This window comes from Euprymna scolopes, chromosome 15 (genome assembly GCF_053919585.1).
Source record: "Euprymna scolopes isolate OS-2025 chromosome 15, ASM5391958v1, whole genome shotgun sequence".
Lineage (NCBI taxonomy): Eukaryota > Metazoa > Mollusca > Cephalopoda > Sepiida > Sepiolidae > Euprymna > Euprymna scolopes.
In genome coordinates, this window is record NC_136496.1 from 27479839 (window position 1) to 27504838 (window position 25000).

General features: G+C 31.7%; 1 protein-coding gene across 2 annotated transcripts in view; it reads right to left on the minus strand.

The window, feature by feature from the left end:
* The window catches only part of LOC145293754 (intermembrane lipid transfer protein VPS13B-like), a 260242-nt gene that overhangs the window by 221575 nt on the left and 13667 nt on the right, over window positions 1-25000 (minus strand). The window contains exons 2-6 of one of the 2 annotated variants that reach the window (XM_080140245.1): window positions 17645-18605; window positions 14235-14431; window positions 8475-8681; window positions 6575-6809; window positions 2144-2338 (exon numbers count right to left, since the gene is read on the minus strand). In XM_080140245.1, the coding sequence (XP_079996371.1) occupies window positions 2144-2338; window positions 6575-6809; window positions 8475-8681; window positions 14235-14431; window positions 17645-18566 (1756 nt within the window). In that variant the 5' untranslated portion in view covers window positions 18567-18605. Of the gene's footprint in view, window positions 1-2143; window positions 2339-6570; window positions 6810-8474; window positions 8682-14234; window positions 14432-17644; window positions 18606-25000 lie in introns of both variants that reach the window. The other variant, XM_080140246.1, reaches the window with a different exon arrangement.

Genomic DNA, 25000 nt, shown 5'->3' on the forward strand with positions numbered 1-25000 from the left:
TATACTCAAGTGATATATATATATATATATATACTCAAGTGATATATATATATATATACTCAAGTGATATATATATATATATATACTCAAGTGATATATATATATATATATATACTCAAGTGATATATATATATATATATATATACTCAAGTGATATATATATATATATATACTCAAGTGATATATATATATATATATATATATATATACTCAAGTGATATATATATATATATATATATACTCAAGTGATATATATATATATATACTCAAGTGATATATATATATATATATATATACTCAAGTGATATATATATATATATATATATACTCAAGTGATATATATATATATATATATACTCAAGTGATATATATATATATATATATACTCAAGTGATATATATATATATATATACTCAAGTGATATATATATATATATATACTCAAGTGATATATATATATATATACTCAAGTGATATATATATATATATATATATACCCAAGTGATATATATATATATATATATACTCAAGTGATATATATATATATATATATACTCAAGTGATATATATATATATATATATACTCAAGTGATATATATATATATATATATACTCAAGTGATATATATATATATATATATACTCAAGTGATATATATATATATATATATACTCAAGTGATATATATATATATATATATATATATATATATATATATATATATTTATTCCCAAGTGAGATATATATATATATACACTCAAGTGAGATATATATATATATACTCAAGTGAGATATATATATATATATATTTTTTTTTTTTCATCATAAGTTTTAGTTTTGGTTTCGATTCAAGCTGATGCACGCAAGTCATATGGATATATTCTTTTATTTTGGAAATCACAACTTTATAATATATAAGTATCGATAGAAAATTGACTATATAATAATATATACAAAATCTGCAGAAATTAAAATATCATATTTAAGCATATTTTATGACCAGGCTACGCGAGGCGTCCCTGTTAGCTTCAATAAATACTTTTGCAGTTTTAACTCAAGAGATACAATAATATCAGGACATCTCCATTTACATTGAACATCCACAGAATGCCAACATCAATATATTACATATGAAAGAATTCACTGTGGAATTTCCACAGGTCCTGCTAGTGGATATTAATCATGAAATACATTCTTATAAATGTCTCAGAGGAGATCTTTAATGATACCCTGCCCTCACTGTTGATTTTTGCTCAGACAGCAACCCCAACCTAACTTTGGACACATCAGTTCATCTCTTTGATAGCTATCAACTACACAGACTAACATTGTAAAAAAAAAATTTTTTTTAAATTGGTCTTCACCTTTTCTTTTCATGACAGGCCACCATGGGTAGTTAAAAAAAAAGAGTCTAAATAAATATATAGTTTGTCTGTGCACGTGTGTGCGGAACAGTCTAACTACTCATTCAATTTTTGATCTATAGATTTGAAACTCGATATACAAAGGATCCAGGTCTGTAGAACAAATTTGATTTGGTTTTTAGTTGGTGAAAATAGCTGCTATGGGGTCAAAATTAAAAAATTGGAACTTGGCCGGTGTAAGTTGACTAAAGTTGTAACTTCTACGCATGCACAAATATACATTTATATGTTTAACTGCGTTAATTTTTAAAGTTTTGATATGCATGTGGTCTTAGCTCAGATGGTAATGAACAACGCTGGCTTCGATTCCAGCTGATGGCAAACAAGTCAATTTTTAAACTTTTGAAATCACTACTATATAGTGGGTACAATATAATACTATATATTACTATATGTAATAATATATACTATGTACAATATAATACTATATATTACTATATATAATAATATATACTATGTACAATATAATACTATATATTACTGTATGTAATAATATATACTATGTACAATATAATACCATATATTACTATATTTAATAATATATATTGAGTAGAATATAATAATTAATAGAGTATTGGCTCTATAATTTAATTTTTAAAAAATAAATACAAAATCTGCATCTCATATTTAAGCATTTCAATATTATATTTAAGTGTATTTTATGACTGGGCAATACCAGGCGGCCTATTATGAAAAAATAAGCAAAGATTTGATATACTGACCATCTTTTGGAATACTGTAAGGTTCATACTGGTGGTCAAGCGCACAATGGACAATCTTTTCAACACGATGAACAAAAGAACTGGACACATTTACTTCCAAAGGGCCGACAACAAATCGAAGGACAGCGTTTTCTCTGATGTCTGGTAGTTCATCAGCAGTACCATTTCCATCACCCGATGAAGAGGATTTGCTACCTAAAAATTAAAGAAGACATTTTTAAGTATTCATCTTAAAAAAAAAAAAAAAAAAAAAATAGGTACTGTACAGTTTAATCAAGACATTAAAAAATGAGACTATCAAAAAAAGTTTATATTGCACGTATTCATTATGGAATGAAGTTCTCCGAAAAAAATTTCACTTAATTTCATCAAGTAGTTTTTTTTGTTTTTTTTTTACAGCGAAAAAACATTTTGTTATGATACCGAGCAAAAGATCTGATTTTTAGGAAGAAAAGCTGGGGAAGGAGTGTCGGCGCTTGAAACTGAGTTATCTCCCCATGACATGTTAAAAAAATTCAAAGATGTCTACCTTCAACATGCTGTCATAAAAACATCTTTTTCAGCTGCAAAAAAAAAAAGAAAACTACTCAATCAAATTAAGTGAAATTTTTTTTCAGAGAACTTCATTCCATAACGGATACGTACAATATAACCTTTCTTCGATATTTTCATTTTTTAATGTCTTGATTAAACTGTACAAGAACCAAAAGCTAAAAAAAAAAAGCTAACATAGCACCACGATGACGGATTCTTTGATTTCAGCAGATTAACCGAATGGATCTTTCTCATGCAGGCATTTGGAGTCTTAACGTGTAACAGTAATTTGTTTTCTTCCCTTTTTTTTCCTCACTAGTATCATGATTTTAATAACAGCAGTCATAATAAGAAAGAACAACACAAACAGCTGGGTGTGATAATATAAAATACTGTTTTGTTTTTAAATCCCTGAAACAATTCTTCATGGTAAACAACTGATGATCCCTATAATAACATTAAGGCTAAAATAAATTCTTATAAGCAAACTAATGCAGTGATTGCAAAAGATAAATAGACGGAAGATCAAAATTTTTTTTTTCAGTTTTAAAAGGTGAAAAAATTCCAAGACACACACACGCTATATATATATATATATATATATATATATATATATATATATATATATATATATATAGAATAAATGACAAAAATTTATATTCCAAAATTCATGATGTTGACAATCTTATAGTTTATTCCTTTAAATCAGTTGATTTATACAATTTCTGACAGTATCTGTTTCATAGCGCAAAATCAATCACTTATTATATCAATTAATGAATCTATTATGCCCTTAACTCATCCGAAGAAATAGCAACAATCAATCCGTCCAAAGGAATTGAAATGGTATTTGACATGGTAAAAATCCGAAAATTGGAAGAGAAGCTGCAGTTACCTTTATATTTTTCTATTACGTCATATATATATATATATATATATATATATATATAGCCTTTGAGATTTGAAAAAAAAAAATCACTCGACCACCGGTCGAGTGCGATGGAAAATTTACACGCCCCAAAATATTTTTACTCGTCCGACTTTATGTCTTTGTTTCAGTCAATACTAGTAAATAATTTTACACCAATTCAAGAAATTACCGTGTGTATAATCTAACAAGAAAATATTTGTTTAACTCTTGTAAATCAACTATTCTATTTCTACAAACATTTCAGTAAATATCCACCACAAAACGTTAAAATACAACACCAGTTTCTTTATATAGCATCATTCATATTATTGTTCCATAGAAATAAGAATCATTTCTTCAGATGCTTGACGGAACAATGCGTTTTTTTTTCCTCTTTCAAATGTTCGCCTTTACTTTTGTAAGTATGAAGTGTATGTAGTTGTAGCGTCAAAATTTTTTTTTCCAAATGAATTTCAAAATCAGAGAGTTAAATGAAGGCGACATTTTGACTACACGACTGGCGGGCGAGTGATTTACGACTTTTAGTCGCCCCAATAAATTTTCAATCGACTGTGGCGACCGGTCGTGTAAAGTCTCAAAGGTTGTGTGTATATATATATATATATATATATATATATATATATATATATATATATATATATATATAAATATGTATATATAAAATTATTTACAATAATAATTATTAAATTCCTACACACACTAGTGTTTCATCCTTTTGGGAATCATCAGTGCAAATTTGAACACGCCAACAGAAGCCATCTTTGACTCCATTAGCAAGGACCTAATGCATTCGGCCACCGTTAACCGCGAGAAATACTGTTGAATACTTTCTTTTTGCCACCTGTATATGTATGTGCCTACAAACTGCTAAAAGCCTGTTTTGAGTCAAAGGTAATTCGCAACATACAATTAAATAGGCTGACGGGGAACGGCATGAGAGACCTTTCAGGTACATAGATGACAATGTAGTCATTATGTAAAATATGTTGTCAATATGTAACAAGAATAATGATGTAAGAAGATACCTTATACAATTTTTTTAGAGTGGTATGAATGTAGGATGGCCCTGTCTTGGGATCTTGGGCGCTCTGATGGAAAGGAAAGAAAAAAATCACACCAGTTACCGTCATAAATAGGGATTCAGTATGCACAGTAGGATTTGGCGCAAGGAAGGGAGGGAAGAATTTAGTTAAGGGTGATATTTTTCACTGTTTCTGATGAGTTCTAAGACTCTAGGCTAGGAAATCCAAGTAATTAGAAGCCGACCACTAAAAGTTTAAGTAAATGAGCTTTACTGTATGTCCCCAAAAGAAATGAAATAGTAGTAACACCCACAAGAAAGAAAGGGTAATCGGACGAGTTGGAGTAGAGGCGAAAAGGGGCTTGGTGACTATGGCAGAAGGGTGGCTAAAACATAGCTGATATCGATCATAGGAAGTGTTTCCTACACCTATATGGAAACCCCAGGAGACCAACACGGAGATACGGTCTACCGAAAAAATAATAATAAGAGTCTGACCTTTCTTAGCCCAGGTGGGGTGTGAAGACTTTAAGGAGTTTATTCACGTATAGGTGAAGAATAGAAAAAAAATGTACTAGCATTTGAAAATGTATAATTTTTTTTAAATGAGAAGGTAAGGAGTGTTGTATATTGACGGGGAAAACTCCTGGTTTTTAATTAGAAACAAATTAGGATCAAATATTATTATTGAAGAAGAATTTGAGAATTGAATGAAGTTATTCAAAGTAAATGAATACATTTTTGTTAGTTAGATACAATTCCAGGAATGCAGTGACTTGTCCATTGTAGTTAAGCATGCAAGTTAGAAATAACTTCTACAACAAAGAATGTGGATAAACAGAAAATTGTGTTAATCTAATTTAGGTCAGATCAAAAAATAATAGAACAATGGAATTAAAGAATGTCCACAGAGAAAATCTGAAACTTGTGTTGCCAGGGCACGTGCTGGAAGCATGTGCATGGAATTCACATGTTTGTGTCGTGCGCTGACGTCACAAAGAAATATAGATTTAATATATACATTTAAGTTAAACTAAAAAAGTCAGCCTGAGTGAGTTCAGGAGAGAGATGCAGTTAGTCCAGCAGACTGACAGAGTTGCCGAAACTCCTTCCTTTCGAAAATTAGGGGCGCAAACACTACCATCTATATGACACATTATGTTGGCAAAGAAGCGCAATATAATTCTTTTATATGCTAACTCGTGTCCACAGTGTTTCCTATGAACCACATTGATATAGCCTTCAAAAACAACTAAAACAGAAATTAAATCATTAATAAATAGGAATTCAGTTAACATTTAATTAAAAATTTTTATTTTTATTGAAAAGAAATTCTCCCTCTCTCTAACTCTCTCTACATATAAGTGGTTTTGTCTGTGTGAGGGACGGTCTTTACAAAAAATCCTGTTAATTTTTGGTCTACAGATTTGAACTTGTGGAACAAATTTAATTTGTTTTTTAGCCAGTAGAAATAGTTGCAAAATGGAAAAAAATTGGAACTTGTCAAAGACAATCAAACAATCAGAATCTAAATTGGAAATTGTTTTTGCTTAGACAAAAACACACACACACACACACATAGAAAGAAAAAAACAACAGAAAAAAGTCTTGATTGGTTTGCAAATGGTGGATTTGTTTTTTGTTTTTTTTCTTTTGTTTGTCTCTTTTTGATATTTTGTGAAAATTAAAAAGGAACGTTTTTAAGAAGCAGACAAAATGGCTTCTTTCGTCCGATCAAGGAAATGTAAAACTATTAGATGAATTTATTTTATTTAATAACAATTTAATAAGTCAACTAAACATGTACCTTTGCACTATGCACAATGCTTCAAGCAAACTACAACATCCTTCTCAGAAAAGTAAAGAATTAGAAAGAGAGAGGGAGAAAGAAAAAGAAAGTGGATAGAGAGAGGTAAAGAGAGAGAGAAAGAAATGTGTAACCTACTTTGTTGATTTTCTTGTTCGATAATAGTGTAGAGATAATCAAACCAAAAGATTCCAAACTTCTGCATGCCGTACTGCTCTGTGTAAACCTGATTGTGCTCGTCAATATCCGTGATAAAAGACGTAGGTTGGCGGACATTTTCCGGACAGGCATTGTCAAATAATGAATTCGTCAGGTAGCTGAGTGGCTTTTCCGTATTATCCAATGATTCACCACCTTTTGCCAAAATCTGACACTAAAAAAAAATAAATAAAATAAAAAATGTAAAATTTAGTATTTGTAGTAGTTGGTTTTGTCATCACATATGACTAGATGCGTACATATATATAAATATATATAAAATTACTGTTTCATGTGTATACAATAATATTATAATTTATCGATATAGCTATAAAAGTGAGAATGCATACATATATATAAATATATATAAAATTTAAGTACTTGTACAGTTTAATCAAGACAATAAAAAAATGAAAATATTGAAAAAAAAAAAAAGTTATATTGTACGTATCCATTTTGGACTGAAGTTCTCTGAAAAAAAAAATTTCACTTCATTTAATTGAGTAGATTTTTTTTTCACAGCAGAAGAACACGTTTTTATGACAGCTGCTGAAGATAGCCATGTTTGGATTTTTAGAACATGCCACGGGGGTGATAACTCAGTCTAAAACGCCAACACCTCCCTTAAATAATAGCTTTTCTTCTTAAAAATCGAAACATGGCTACCTTTTGATCGGTATCATAAGAAATTGTTTTTTAGCTGTAAAAAAAAACAAAAAAAAAAAAAAAACTACCTGATCAAATTAAGTGAAATTTTTTTTTTTGGAGAACTACCAAAATTACTATTTCATGTTGATACAATCATATTATAATTTATCTATATATCTATTAATGTGAGAATGTATGTGTGTGAGGACACTTCTCAACCTATGTACTCAACAAAATTAAATTTTGACATGTGGAAAACTTTTCAATTAGTTTTCATCCGGAAAAAAAAGGGCTGCTATGGGTCCAAAATTGAAAAATTAGTAGGTGGGTGAGGTGGGGTGGGGGGGGTCGGATTTTTATCTGTTTATCAACTGTTTCGCAAATGCGCATGCGTGAATTCTTCACCTGTCAGATTATGTAGGTTTGAAAACACTTTTTAAAAATCGTGTCAAAATCGTGTCAAACTGGCCTAATGGTTATCATACTTGACTCACTGTCTTTAGGTTTTGGTTTCAACCTCAGCTCGAATATTTTTCTTTTTACTTACAAGAAGTGAACCGTTTAGAAAAATCATAATACTCACATGTACATGTCTCAGTTTCTTTCTATTTTTTTTTTACTTCATTTTTCTTTTAAAGGAATTTAACATTACATTTAATATATATGGTATTTTTGTTTTTAATAAATAAGAAATCTGCTTTAATTAAAATATAATATAATATTATTATTTTATGACTGAGCAACACTGTGCAACCTGCTAATATATGTCAAGTTCGATAAGTATGACTAATTATATCTCAAGAAGACAAATAGCACCAATTTTTCATGTAAAGAAAATGAAATATTAAAATCTCCAGATACACATTAATTTTAGCTCAATTCTTAAAGCTTAATGTATAACAGAGCTCATGCATTATAACTTTGTAAAATACAAAATTAATATTTTGTAATCATGTTTCATAAAATTCAGTATTTATCGTTGTTGTACATATGTTTCAGAAATTAAGTATCAGTTCAACCACAGTATAAAAGCTGAAAATTATAAGCAGCTCAACTACAGCACAAAATTTCTTCAATTCTTTTCAGGCAAAATAAAATTGTTTCAAATTACTAACACAAAACCACAATAAGGCAAAAAAAAAAAAAAAAAAAGGAAAAAAGCAAACAAAAATCTGCAACGAAAAACACTTACTCTGAGATCTTCCGGTTCTTTCGCATCGCATGCACATCGGCCCTGACCGGAGACAGAGACGTGGGTTATGCCAAACTGAATATCTAAATAATTACGGCCATGGAGGAAGATGTCAACAGCCAATCCATCAGCTTCTGCTAAAAGAAATGGCCGGAAAGACACCCGATTCGGACCAAAATGCACAGCTTCTCGTACAGACTCAGTGAGCTAGAAATAAGAAAGAAAGAGAGAAACAAATTTAAATGTTAACCAAGATTATTAACACTGAAAAAGAACAGAAAGTCTCTAACATCACAGGGAAACCAACACATGGACAGCATCTTGGAAGTAGGCTGGCGATCAACCACTAATATCCTTACGGCACCAACTATCAGAGTACCCCCTTCCAATGAGGCTCAGGGAGCAGTATGAAGAAGAACTGCAGACTTGGATCAACAATGGTTGGCTACTTCCATACCCTGAGGATGGGCTCGGGACCCCCCCAAAAACTGATTTCCTGACGGCTGTCTTATAAGATAGCAAACAGAAGGGCCAACCCATCATGGACTACCATGAACTTAATGAACATGTCAACCCATACATAGCAAGGCGGATGTTTGTGCGCTCAAATTAAGGAAGTGGCGGCAACAAGGGTCAGACGTGGCAATTTTGGATCTGCGCAGGACCTACCTGCAGATACGTATTGAAAAAGAGCTGTGGCCATTTCAGACTGTGGAGATTAAAGGAACTCGCTATTGTCTTATTATTATTATTGTAGGCTAGGGTTCGGTCTCAACGTTCAACTTCATGTCAAAAAAATGACATTATTTTTTAACCAATCTAATACTAGCTGTACCCAGCCAAGCATTCCTCTGGTTCAGTTTGTTCAAATGCAAAATAAACAAAAAACAAAAAAGACAATAAATAAAACCAGACAACGATCAGTGATCAAAAGCGCTTGAGGAAAATGGCTGACAAAAAAATCATTTGACAGCCTAATACACAACTTACCAACTGAAACGAGAAAAAATGCTAGAGAGATCGAGAAAATCAACAGAAAAATTAAGAAGAAAGAAAACTTTGTCGTCTTTAATCAAATGTGTCTTTACATACTATCTGTACCCGGCCAAGCGTTCCTCTCAGTTTGTTCAAATGAAAAACAAACAAAAAACAAAAAAGACAAAATGTATGTTTCTTATGCCACAATAAATATTTCCGATTCTTCTTATAAAGCGGTGTTAATATGAACTGTTTCTGTTTTAAAATTTTTTTAAAATCATCCATTCAAACTTGGAGTATTCGTTTATAATTTTAGTTAAAAAAAAAAAAATGTAATGTTTGACTATGTAACTCAAATAACTAAACTATAGAGATATTTCTTTTTTCTTTCAATATAACGGGAGCGTTTTAATAAATTTTTAAGTTAAATTTTAACCCTTATCCCTGAGTGGCTTCCGGGCCTTGATAAGTGGTGATCACTGTGTAAAAAAAAAAAAAAAAAAAAAAAAAAATTAAGCTTTAAAAATCGGTTAATTACTACTTCAGGCACCCAAAATATTTAGATTGAAATATTTCTGTGTTTCTCAGTCTTGCGAATGATCTTTAATCAGAAAATGAGAATTTGAATTATCGATCTTTCTATATTCAAGCCTATTTCAACAATAGCGACATTTTTTTTTTTTTGACTAGTTTATTTCAACGTTTATTCATCTTTGAAGAAAAAAATGACAAAAAATGCAAAACAAAAAACAACAAAAAATACAAATGTATGTTTCTTATGTTTATGTCCTCAATACTTTTTTCTGTGCGGATGTAGAGATTGTCTGATTCACCTACTGCAGAACACGCAATACTTGTCCATGTGAGAAGTAATCAGGGTGTAGATGTAAGTTACACAAATATAAAAATTGTCCGAGCCTTATTAACGGTTATAGCAAATGCCAAGCGAATTGTGAGGTGCAATATCTTAAATTAAAATGGTATATCTGTTGAAATCTTTCAATGCACGTTCACTGCCCGTCTTTCCTGAAGCTAACAGAGGGGAAACATAGGGGTTTAATTTTACTATGAACACATATATGAATACACAATATTTTGAGGTGTTGCTTTTTCTGTGCGGATGTAGAGATTGTCTGATTTGCCGACTGTAGAGCACAAAACATGTGAGAAGCAATCAGGGTGTAGATGTAAGTCACATAAATATAAAAATTTAGCATTTCAACATTTGAACAATGCTCGGCTTAATCCGGTGATTGCCGGTCGAGCCCAAGTCATAATTGATGGAAAATCAAAAGTATCTGGGTAAAATTCTGCATGAGCATCATTTTTAAAAATTTTGTCTTTTTTTCAATTTTTGGAGTAGATTATTAGCGATTGCAAACTAATAAATTTAACCAAAATGCAAAATATTCAATATTTAAAAAAAATTTTAAGGGGTGCTCAGTTTAGTTCTAAGACAAAGTTCCAGTGAATTGATCTGCTTTATTAGAAACGCTTAACATGAAACCAAATTATTGCCCCTAATGCTTGGGAAAGGTTCTATTCATTTTTTTTTTTCAATATTTTCAGCAGATTATTATTTATTAGACACTTTTTAAAATGCCAAAAAATTCAATATTTAAAGATTTTTAGGGGTTGCTCAGTTTCTAATACACCGCAAGCAGAAGCAGGAGTTTGTGGTGGTTTCACAATAAAAATTGTTATAACTTAGTATTTTAATGTTATTTTTGAAGTAAAAATAATATTTATGTTTGAATATAAATTCCAAAACTCACTTCACTCTAAATAATTTAGGTGACTGAAATAGGAATTAATCACAATTAGTAAAATTGTCCTCAAACAATGACAAACAACTTCAATAAATCTGTTTCATGTATTCATCAAGTGGTTCCCATATAGTTTGAAGAATCTGTACACACATATATATAAACACATATCTACACACACACAAACATATATATATATAAACACATATCTACACACACAAACATATATATAAACACATATCTACACAACACACACAAACATATATACATATATAAACACATATCTACACACACACAAACATATATATATATATATATATATATATATATATATAAACACATATCTACACACACACAAACATATATATATATATATATATAAACACATATCCACACACACACACAAACATATATATATATATAAACAAATATCTACACACACACAAACATATATATATATATAAACACATATCTACACACACATATATATATATAAACACATATCTACACACACATATATATATATAAACACATATCTACACACACACACACATATATATATATATATAAACACATCTACACACACACAAACATATATATATATATAAACACATATCTACACACACACATATATATATATATAAACACATATCTACACACACATATATATATATATATAAACACATATCTACACACACACACACATGCATATATATAAACACATATCTACACACACACATATATATATATATATATATAAACACATATCTACACACACACATATATATATATATAAACACATATCTACACACACACATATATATATATATAAACACATATCTACACACACACATATATATATATAAACACATATCTACACACACACATATATATATATATAAACACATATCTACACACACACATATATATATATATAAACACATATCTACACACACACATATATATATATATAAACACATATCTACACACACACACACATATATATATATATATATATATACAAAGCATAATCACACTAACACACTGTTGAGCTTAGTATTAAAATATATTTGTGAATACCAAGTGTTGTACATGATCTCTGCTTATTTTGGAATTGTTTCCATTCATCCTGGAATCTCTCTTTGCTACTGGAATCAAGCGCTGCCAACTCAGGAAAGGAATAGTTGAGATTGTACAACCATTCAGTTGAAGGATATTTTTGCCAAATGAGTACGCATATTCTTCTTTTTTGTTTTCTAAAGATGAGGTTTACCTCGAAAATTCAAAGAACATAATATGATCAATACTCTCCTGGTTCGATACATTATGTTGGTAAATAATTGACAACCGAAAATTATTGAATATTATCATTTATTCTGTTTAGCTTGTCTCATATCCAAACGTGTTTTTCTATCAAACTGCATAGTCATAACCTTCAAACACAACTCCTTACACATTGTGCACAATGCTTCAAGCAAACTACATCCATCTCATGTCTTTTGGGGTTAAAATAAATCAACTACATAAATAAATAATAAAGAAAGAAAGAAAATAACAAATAAATAAAAATTACTTATATTCAAAAATTCAAATTCCTTGCTAACAACACCCTGTATACACAACAGTTAAAAAAGAAAATTATTGTAAAAAGAAAAAAAAAATTTCTTTAATATTTTCAAATACTTATAAAAGGGTACAAAAAAAAATCCTTTAACACTACACATAATGTTTCAAGCAAACTAAAACATTATCTTGATATATAGAGATATATATATGTATATGTATATCTCTATATATCAGGATAATGTTTTAGTTTGCTTGATTCCTGATTCTGATTAATCGTCCCAACACTAATATATATATATATATATATATATATATATATATATATTAGTGTTGGGACGATTAATCGGAATCAGAATCAGAAATTGGAAAAAAAAAAAAAAAATCGGCAAATTTGGGGGTATCGGAATCAGTATTAGAATTGAAAAAAATGATGTGTATTTTCTGATGCCAAAACGATTTTTTGTCTTTTTTTATTTGATTTTGTTTAAAGGAAAATCTTCCATTGCTGGTAATAATGATGAAATAATAAATATTTATTGATTTTAAATTACCAGTAAAGCTAAAATGGATAGATCATCCTCCACGAGTGTATTTTGACGTTTTGGAAATATTTATTTATTGCATATTTAACATGTGTTTTTTACAGAAATCGGGGAAAATAACAATTCTATAGTTAAATATTTAGAGATTAATAAAGAATCGGAATCGGAAATTTAGTATGAAATCGGGAAAAATATTGGAATCATCCCATCACTAATATATGCGTGTGTGTGTGTGTGTATGTGGTTGTGTGAATTTAAAATGGTAAAGAATAAACAAAATGTTTGATTATTCCTCTTTTCAATAGGTTTTATTCAAAGTATTGTTCAGTTTTATGTTTGTGCTGAATATTCAGGATAGAAACATTTTTTTTGTGTACCATTACTCAGTGTGAGGTGCTCGTATACATGAAAAGCTGTCGAGATGTCGTCCCTTAAACAGTGCGTATTCTCTCCTGATGAACTAACATTATCTGAAAACCGAACTATCATTCCTGCATAATTAAAAGAAGCTTACAACTAATTTACTAAGGGAATAACTACAATAAGAAGTTGACAAAATAATCCATATTTCTATCGTGAATATCCGACATTAACTGACATCTAAAGAGATATAATTCTCATTTGAAAACAGTCATTTGTATAAACACCACAGAACAGATGAATCATCAAGCATTTTGTTTCTTACTTTCAATTTCATATCGTTGGATTTTTATACTTTTATTATCATATATATATATATATATATATATATATATATATATATATATATATATAAAGAAACAAATATCCTTAAACACTACACACAATATTTTAAGCAAATACATCCTCCTCACAAATCAACTACATATCTTTTTAGACAATGTAATCCAGTTTCATCACAAGTAAAGAAAAAAATGAGAAATGCAAACCTTCAACATTAACGAAGCATTGTTTATATAGAGTCCGAGACAAAGAATGGGAGGCAGGGATTTCTTTTTAGGTCTGCTGAATGTTTCATCTTCTTCATCTTCATAATCTTCGGGCAGAATCTGTGGTACAAAGGACCAAGCCCAATTGGTCCAACCTTGGTCATCTTCAGTTTCTTGATTGGACGTTTCTTCTTGACCTTAAAGTAAAAATTATATAAAATAATAATAATGTTTTTTTTTTTTAATTTCTTTTACAACAGAGTTACTGCTTAACAAAGGCCAACGGTAACTCAAGGATAGAGTTAATGAGAGTCAAGTGGCCGGTGATTATTGGTAGTAGTGAAAATGAGGTAGAATTTGTTATTTAAGTGGATGCTGAGATCAGTGTCTACCTATCTGTAAAGAAATTAAGAAATAAAAATGTGTTCAATAACTCCGACCTTAATTACTAACCTGAGTGCCCGGTATTGCCCGGGTGTATATTGAGCAAAAAAAGCAGGTGTATATTGAGCAAAAAAATACAAAATTGTAGTAGGCAGGCAGGCTCGAACCCGTGAGGCGAAAGCGGAAAAGAAAGTGGAGGTGTGTGTAAGGGTGTTGGTTGCGCAAAAAAAAAAAAAAAAAAAAAAAAAAAAAGAAAGGAAAATCACGAGCACAAAAAAAAAAAAAAAAAAAGGAAAATCACGAGCACAAAAAAAAAAAAAAAAAAGGAGTAGTAAGCAAGCTCAAACCCTAACACAGCAGAGAAAAAAAAGAGGTGAGAAAAAAAAAACATCACGGGTACTCAAAATAATGTCTTTCCTGCGACGTTGTTGACGTGAGGGTTGAATAACTTAAAAAATGTCAGCGAAAAAAAACGACGATCCCTGTAGAAAACTGCCCAGTTGAGGGTGAAGGAATTAATGTTTTGGGCCAATTTTTCGATATTTGTCATCCGAAAGGTCGATCTTCAAAATGATACCGATCTCGTGGAAATCTGTCACCTCTGTCAACAGTTTTAGGCAGACATGCATACATACAAACATACATTTAAACAGACTGGTGAGATTTATATTATAGACTAGCGTGGGTACCTGGCGTTGTCCGAGGTTTTAGAGGCATGTGTGGGGGGGTTATGTCAGTTCGTAACTCGTACATATTATCATTTAGACATGATATAAAAAGTTTTAAGAAGAAGCAACCCGAGTGAAAAGCAAGCGGAAAAATCCTTTCTTGGACATACATGAAAACACACACACACAAACATTTTCGCTTTTATATATATAGATAACCAAATACCAACTTACAAAAATATACAAGAAACATTTATTCATACAAAGTAAAATAACATAAAAATATTTGTTGGTGTACAAGATGCAAGTTTCATTGTGTAAAAAAGTGTGTAAAAATGTGTGAACAGAATGTTTATGAAAGTTCATTAGTACTGTTGGATTTTCGGAATAATTGATTGTTCTTGGTAGGATATTATGTTCGACTGTTTTAGATTGATATTAAACTTTATAAAAGATCAGATCGTCTTTCCTCATAAGTCTGTTGCTCTCTCAGTGCATCTTTATAGAGCATGCGAATTTTACATGTGTACCGCTTGATACCAGGCGAGAGAGAGAAAGAAAAGAAGGAAAACGGAAGGCTAGGTCAGATGTCAGAAGTCACAGAAAATGTATGCGTGTCAATTTGTCATGTCATGGTGTGACGCGCCTTATTCTGCGTGTGTGTGCTACTGCACATAGCTTGCTTTGTGTGAGTGTCCGATCTAGATACAAAGCGAATTTGGCGGATGTAACAATTTACGATAAGGAGGGCTCAACAAGAACTTGTTTATATTGGACCTGAAAGCAACTATGTTATAGCTAGCTGGGAAGCAGCTTCATGGTATTGTTGAAAATTTGTCTGTTTAATTTGATACAGTTATAGATTTTTATAGACAAACTTTAATGGTGATTATTGTCTATCAGGCATCTATGTATGCAACATGATGATGTATGGAAATGAAACTTGGCCAATAAGAATTGAATGCATGTGTTGCATGACGAGAAATGATATAAAAATGATACGATGCATTTTATTTTATATTATTTTTAATATTTTTTTGGTTCAGTTAAGTTATAATGTAACAGTAGTCTCTTTTTTTGTTTTTTTTGTTTCTGTTCAAAACTTATTAAAAACTAGATGACATAAAAAGTTTTGAAAAGTTTGTTTCGTTGTTGTAAATATTGTTACATAAAACCTACTCAATAGAATTGTTTTTTTTTAAATATCTGTTTCTATATATATACTAGCGCGGGGGGGGGGGGGGGGCTTAAATATGATATATTAATTTGTCCAGATTTTGTATATATTATTTTAGAGTCATGATTTCAAAAGTAAAAAAAAATAAAGTATTTGGGGGCCATCAGCTAGAATCGAACCCAAAACTGTAGCATTCAAAGCTGGTGACGTTACCACTGTACCAACGTGACACACATATGAACTGATTAAAAATGAACTAAGATGAATGTACAAAATGTATAACGATTTTGTTAATTTTGACCCCTTTTTGACCCCTTAAAAACTATTTTAACCGGCTAAAGACCCATAATAGAACGGCTTATAAAAAATTCAACAATTTGAAGCCCCTAGTGCCGCTCTGCAACTTTTAGTTTCGGAGGAGATAGAGTTTGAAAACATGGAAACAGCCAGACAGACATATAGCCTTTTATATATTAGATGATCACAGCCATCTTATCTGATAAACTCGATAATGAAACATGGTGTCAGAAGTGAGATTATAAGGACATGCTTATACCAAAAATGTTCCCATTTACTTGCCTCTCCACGAGGACAGAGTTAGACACAAAGTCAGTTTTTAATGTGGAGATAAAAAAAAACGGGAGCACTCTGGATAATAACAAAAATAAAAATGGTCTCGGTCATGAAGAATTTCTCCTCCACTGACCGAGGACAGAAAAGGTGAAGTGCAGCATCAAAACAGATACTACACTGTGATCTTGTCTCAAGGGTCAAGATGTTGTGATGTTGCTGATCTTTTTTATCAATACTATTATGACATGAGTTCTTCAGAATTGTCTGATTTATTTCCTGCTTCCTTTGTTCCAGCTTCTTTGACTTGTTAGTCTAGTGGTCTCCATTAGTTCACTGTTTTTATACCTCATTGTAATACAGTTTCCTATTCCAGTAGTTTATTTTCAAGAACTGCAAGGTTGTGGAATTCTCTCCCTGCTACTTGAGTTCCTCTTAAAAAGACTAAGGCTACAGATAGGAGGAACACAGGTAAGACCAAAGCCAATAGGCATCTTCTGTCTTTCCGATAATCATCTTTTATTCTTGTTTGCTCCTTACATTAAGTGGCTTCATGCCTTGTCTAGAACGATTTCTATAAAAAAACATAATCAACAAATAATTTAACTTACCTGCAGACTGCCGATTGACTTCTTGTGAATCTGGCTCAGTTTTATCATCTTCATCATCGGGAACATCAAGGAATCCATAATAGAGAGCAAGGCACAGTTCAACAAGTCGCAAGAATAATGGAAGTTGCGTGTCCGTCAAAGAGACATCCAGCTTTTCACACAATACATTCACTTTGGTGACGAGAGGTAGCTTAGAATGCGTGCTCTCATATGTCATGTGCATACGACAACTTAACGAGCACCGGTACAAGAGCGGATCCTGGTACGTCTCAATCCGCCCGCTGCTGTCGCATTTGTCGAGGCAAACAGTCAAGTCACAGATGTTGATTACTTTGCGCAAGATGAGCTCAGCAGGCGTGACCTCAACGAAAGCACGATTCCAGCTGGGGCTGACACTGTAGCACTCGGCTGATTTCACATTGACCGACAGTACTATGTCATCCTCGACAAACTTGAGGATGAGATTGTTGACTATGATGCTCACGTTGTTGATGACCTTGTTGACCAGACTCTGGAGATAACCCGGCGGCAGCTCTTCTTCGACTTGGTGCTTTTTGGCTTTTATCTTGAGGACTTGACCATTGGACCGTGAAGAGCTACCGGATTTTGAACTCTTTTTGTCACTATCTAAAGTATCATCGCGAAGCCTTACGATGCATTCGATAGTGTTGATGGTGATGACGATCGGCTCAGATCCAAGTCGGGTCCATGGTACATGAAGATGAAGTTCATGGATATGTCCGCTCTTGAAGCTGATGGGCAAATTGAGGGTTTGCTCGATGGCATCCAGACGCAAGTCGAGGTTGTTAAGGACTGCATCTCCACCCCACAGGGATAGCTGGAAATCTTCAGGACGAAGTTTCACATATTTATCCACATACCCCATTAACAATGGGGTGATGTAGGACTCTATCTTGAACATTTTGGCTCTGGTATCTATTTAATGCCCATCAAAAAGTAGCTGAAAATATACAAAAGATAAAATGGTTTTTAAAATGACTTTGATAAGAAAATAAGAGTAGATTTGTCTGTTTTATAGCACACCAACCATTTACTGCTGAACTGCAATAATAACTGGAGTCAATGGCCAAATGCTTGACTCTGACCTAAGAAGTCTATTTCTACTCATAATAGTTTATAAATACAACTAGTTTTACCTATCTGGCGTTGATCAGGAATAAAAAGTAACAAAAAAACTAATTTGTTTCCAAAGGAAGCAAATTACTTTGGATGACTTTAATTATATAATTAAATTATTTTATGAAAAGTTTGTTTTGGTATTTGACAACATATAATAACAAATAACATGTAATTAGATGAGAAACACACATATATACTTAATGTTAGTTTTTGAAAAACTCAAAGAAGAAAACTAAGTATAACTACACATAATGATTTCCCTTTAATGTTTTTTATGAACAAGAGAAAATGTCTTCACTCTAATAGTTTTCTTAGACAGAATAAGTATTTTAGAAGAAACAATAATGTGAACAAAAGTATATTTTACATAGAAATAAAAAAAATCTGAATCAAGTAGCAATAGGTCAGACTTTAAAAATCTGACAAATTCATTTATTTATATAAGTTAGAAAAGCATTTCATCCAAGGCATGAAAATTGTTAAACAAAATGTTTTTACTATAGGCTTTGAAAATAAAGGTACAAGATTCAATTTGAAATTTATTTATCTTCAAAGTTCACTTTTATAAATTTTACAAAGTAAGGTATAAAAATTTAATTTAAATTGAATCAAAAAATTACCTTCGATTTATTTTATGTAATGTACATTCTGTTGCGCTTTTAAAAAAAAATCATTGAAAATTTTATATCTATATCATTAATTGCTAGATGAAAGATGTTTTTAAATTGCAACAAAATCTACATTACATAAAATAAATCGAAGGTAATTTTTTGATTTAAATTTAAATTAAATTTCTATAGCTTACTTTGTAAAATTTATAAAAGTGCACTTTGAAGATAAATAAATTTCAAATTGAATTTTGTACCTTCATTTTTAAAGCCTATAGTAAAAACATTTTGTTTAACAATTTTCATGCCTTGGATGAAATGCTTTTCTAACTTGTATCTTATCTTTTTAAGATTATATTTTAAAACTCTTCTCTCTATTTCAGTTTGTATTTCTCCTGACACCACAACTCATTTTTGCAACCACCTCTTTGTATTATTACAGGTCTGAATATTCTGTTTCAGTTTGTATCTCTCCTCACACCACAACTCATTTTTGCAACACCCTCTTTGTATTATTACAGGTCTGAATATTCTCTGTTTCAGTTTGTATTTCTCCTCACACCACAACTCATTTTTTGCAACTCCCTCCTGAATAATGAGACAATCTTAATTTTTTTTAACAAAAACTTTAAAATAACATTTTTAGATTAAATCTTTTTAAACTTCTTTCAGATTAGAAAATCTTTAAAATTTAATAAGGAACATATTTCATATAGGTTTAATTAACAAATATTCAGTACATAACGAGAAAAATCAAGATGAAAATTTCAAAAGGAGTGTATAACTGATTACAGTCAATAGTAGTCCTCGCTAGCGAAAGTCTTTGTTATTGTTATTCTATTATTATTATTATTTAAAACATTTTGTGTCCTGCTCTTTTGCGCGAGAACTAATATATATATATATATATATATATATATATATATAACTACTTCATTTACTCACATAAACCTAATATACGAAAGTACAGATTTATGCGTAAACTTTAAGTATTCACTTCAAAAGTGCTCAATACGTAGGTAGAGCTAGTTAGTAATTTATAAAATATATATGGCGATTAAGCTACACTGAATATTCTGCGTTTCATCCACTATAGGATTCATCAGGCTTATACGCGAATTCTGTGGTTGCATCTTGTTTTTATATATGTTGAGGATTTCTAGTTAGCCAATCAGCTTTCTAGTATCCACCGCGCCCCTTCCTATCAGCCAATGGGCATGCATTTTATCGAACAAAGGATCTATTTTAGAACTAGGTTGGTGGTTTAAGGTAGACGTTTTCCTTCCTTTTTTTTTATATATATATATAAATATACCTATGTGTACACACACATGCACACATATATATATATATATATATATATATATAATAGGTTATTTTTTTTTTAATCTTCAAAATAGTTTTTCATGATTATCCTTACAATAATACAAGAACTAGCATAAAATCTTGGAAACTTTGAATTAAAGTTTATATATAGTTTTAGAGATTGAATACCTTCCAACACACACACACGAGAAGTACTCAATAAGTAATGCTCCTGCCCCACTTCTAATAGTCTGATCTAATTGTAATTTTGCATGTGCAATGATTTATATCTCTATGGGTTATGTTCCAGATTACAGCTCTAAACTAATTATGGTTTCTGATTTACAGATGTTTGAACTGAGCCTGTTAAGTGTTGAACCATAATCCAGTTTTTGTATTTGAAAAGACGCACAGCATAGGAAACTTTTGCTGAAATGCAAGAAACATTATTATGAATGTGTACAACGCTGGAATCATGAATTCAAATATGATCAGAAATTTATGGAAACAGCTCCCAGACTTGGACACTCCCTACCTTCTGCTAGTGTTTTGGAAGATCAATGCATGACTATTCGACAAATCACGCAAGAGGTCAAGATTAGTGCAGGGTTTGTCGAAACTATCATTCATGGCAATTTGGATATAAAATACGATACAAATATCTGTGCATGAGGTCGCCAAGCTAATCAAGAGCCTTGATTCCAGTAAAGCAACTGGCCCTGACGGCATTCCAGTTATAGTGCGTAAAAAGCTCCAACCAGAAATTGCCCCCATACTTACAAAACTGTTTAAGCGTAAGGAGAAGTGCTTTCCAACACCCTGGAAAACCTCATCAGTATGCCCTGTATTAAAGAATTCAGGTTAAAAGTCATCTCCCTCTCAATACAGACCAATAAGTCTCCTGTGTGTCATGAGTAAGTTTTGGAATCCATATTAAATAAAGAAGTAGTCAACCACCTCAGCAGAAACAACCTTCTTGGTGACATGCAATATGGTTTCCGCTCCGCAAGATCTACAGCAGATGTGCTAACGGTTATATCTCATAGGATTAGTGAATCTCTTGACAAAGGTCTTCTTTTCCAGGGCAATTGCTCTTGACATATCGAAGGCCTTCGATAAGGTATGGCATAAGGGCCTACTTCACAAGATTTCCAGCTAGGGTATCACTGGAAATGTTTTCTCAATTATTAAATCATTTCTCTCCGATAGGTTCATAATCTCAGTCGCCTCTGCATTACATAGAAGGCAGTATTTAGAGCCTGGGTTCTATGACTTGGATTTTCTTAGTATTTTCCATTTTAATGTAAAGTCTATTTTGTTTTGTTTTAAATTCTAACTAGGTTAGATAGGGTAATTTCTGTTTCAGGGTTCTCCTTAGAGAATAATTGTAAATGGTTGGCAATTCTGGCCTTTATCAGGAAGGAGGATACTCCTATGTAGGTATGTATTATAGGGCTTGTGCGCGGTGTATCTAAAGATTCTTCATTTATCTGGGGGTGGCCTGAGTTTCTATCTTCAGGTTCTGTAAAGCTTATACCTATCTGCTGTGTGGTCAGTTGTTCAGATTGTGTACTATTACTTGTTGGGTTATGCAGATCCTCTCTGGTGTAACTGGTACTATGGGTTTGGGCTGTCAGGTTATTAGTTGTCGTATTAGGCGGGAGTTCTGTTAATGTACATGAATATATGACGTCTGAGTGTACACAGTCATTCTCCAGTGGGCAGCTATTTGGGTCGTTACAATTGCAGTTTGGTTGGGCTAGACTAGGATTGCCATAAATTATTTTCTGTGCTGATTCTTTTTTCTTATTATTAGTGCTTATAATAGTTTGTGCTACATTAGGCATAGTTGAGAAGGATAATTTAATAGAGTTTTTATTTAGGATCACCTTCTCTACTCTTCTGATGAGAAGCATTAGGCTTCGAAATGCCCTGGTATAAAGAGTCCCTTCTATCCCACAAATTTTGCTTGTATTCCATTATTCAATAAATGATCCATTCTATATCTACCAATATATAGTTTTGTGACTTGTCCTATTGTATAAGCTCCAATAATAATTGTTGAGCTTGGCATTATCCAGATAAGTCTCCTCTTGTGGAATTGAACTCTCTCTCTTTTCCTCTTACACATTAAGCTATATATATGAGTGCGTGTGTGTGTGTTGCTTTTGTTGTGTGTATAAACATATATATATATATATATATATATATATATATATATATATATGCGCATTTAAGTAATTTTTTTGGTTTTTTAAAATTGCTGGTAAAACTGTATTTTAAATTTGTATTCACTGGAGGGGTATGCTAGGGTATATAGTCATGGGACATTTTAACGAGCTTTTAATGTAAATCCAAACTATGAAATTTATTTTTATATTTTTACAAGATTTTTTTTTTTTTTGGTACAAGGGAGATCACTCTTAAGTTTTGATTCACACGAAAAGAAGCCCGATTTTTTGCTGTGTAGTATATTAATAAAGGAGAAGTGTTCATATATATATATATATATATATATATATATATATATATATATATATATAGAGAGAGAGAGAGAGAGAGAGAGAGAGAGAGAGAGAGAGAGAGAGAGAGTACGAAATTAATGTAAATCCAAACTATGAAATTTATTTTTATTTGGAATATAGACATTTGTCATTCGTTCACTATATTGATCTGTAATTACATTGGGTTTCTTAAATATGGATTGGTATATATCATAAGGAAATAAAATAGATTTTCACGGATAACGGTCTTAATAATAAATCAAGTATCTGAACAAGTGTTCTATTCACAGCTATTGTTTCGTGCATACTTTTCGACCTCTTCCCCAGGTGGCTTCACCAATTGATACTCATGGCTTAATCAGCCAATCACAAATTGCATGGTAGAAAGACCCGGATGTACTCATATTTATTACATCATATACATATATTACAAAAGATTTTTTTTCACATGGATTAGATAAAGGGTTTGCAAGTTTGACAGAACCGAGTTTAACAAAATACATCTGAAGAAGGTCGAAGGTTACATCGACTGAAACATGAAAATAACACTCAAATGAGAACAGTAATCTGAAGAATCCATATAAAATGAATGAAAATAGCATTCCTGATAAAGCGGATCATACTTCTTTCCAAAAACCTAAATTGAAGCTTTATGTATATACTGGAAGGTCGCCCGGCATTGGTAAAATATGCATAAATATATGTTAACTAATACAGATACTGAGATAAATGTATGTGAGCTTTGTTTTATTTAAACAGGTCACTTCTTGTAAGTAAAAAAAAAAAGTACTCAAACTGAAATCGAAACCAAAAGACAGCGAGTCAAGTATTATAATCATAAGGTCAACTTGACACGACCCTTAAAATGTGTTTTTTTTTTTACATGGGGGATCACCACTTATCAAGGCCCGTAAGCCACTCGGGGATAAGGGTTATTTTGTGTACGATAATCAATAGGATAATATCGTAGTAATAGTTGGTATTGGAGATTTGATAAAGAGTCTTACTTAAGGGGGCGATTAATCAGAAATTTGTTTATGTTGGACTTGAAGACGTCCAAATTGTAGTCAGGTGGAAAACAGGCAAACAGAAGAGAATTCCACAGGCGTGCACTTCTCAGAAAAAAGCTATGTTCATGGAATCTATGTCTTGATTTAGGCACAGATAAAGAGTGGGGGAAATTACTGACAGTGGTTTTAGCTAGATGAGTGTTTATCATGAAGGACTGGCGAGGGGGGACCAGAGATTGGAGCTCGGACGAGCACTTGCCATGGAAATAATGATAAAACAAAGACAGGCTTGCAACGTCTCTTCTGTGGGAGAGAGGTTGCAGGGAAGAGAAGAGAGCATCCCCCACTAAGCCACAAAGTCTATTTTGTACTTTGTCAAGGCAGGATAGGCTTTTTTTGAAGCTCCAGCCCAGATGTGGCAGCAGTTCTCCATCTGGACGTACTTGGCTTTTATAGAGATAGAGAATCGCATTAGTGAGATATCTTCAGGAGCGGTAGAAGGATACTACCATTTTCCCAGCGTCCCGGGCAACAGACTTTATATAAGTGTTCCATTTCAGATCAGGAGTAAAGGTCAAACCCAGGAGCTTGTCAAAACATGAAGCCTCCCCAAGACGAGAGCCATCCATTTCAATTGATGCTAGATGAGGAACAGAGCATTGATCATATAAAGTTAGGAGCTTGGTTTAAGATGCATTAAAAGTAACCAGCCATCTCTTCCCCCACTGAATGACGCGCTTAAGAGGAGAGGGAATCAGAGAGAGCTTTGTTATTTACGGCCTTTGATGT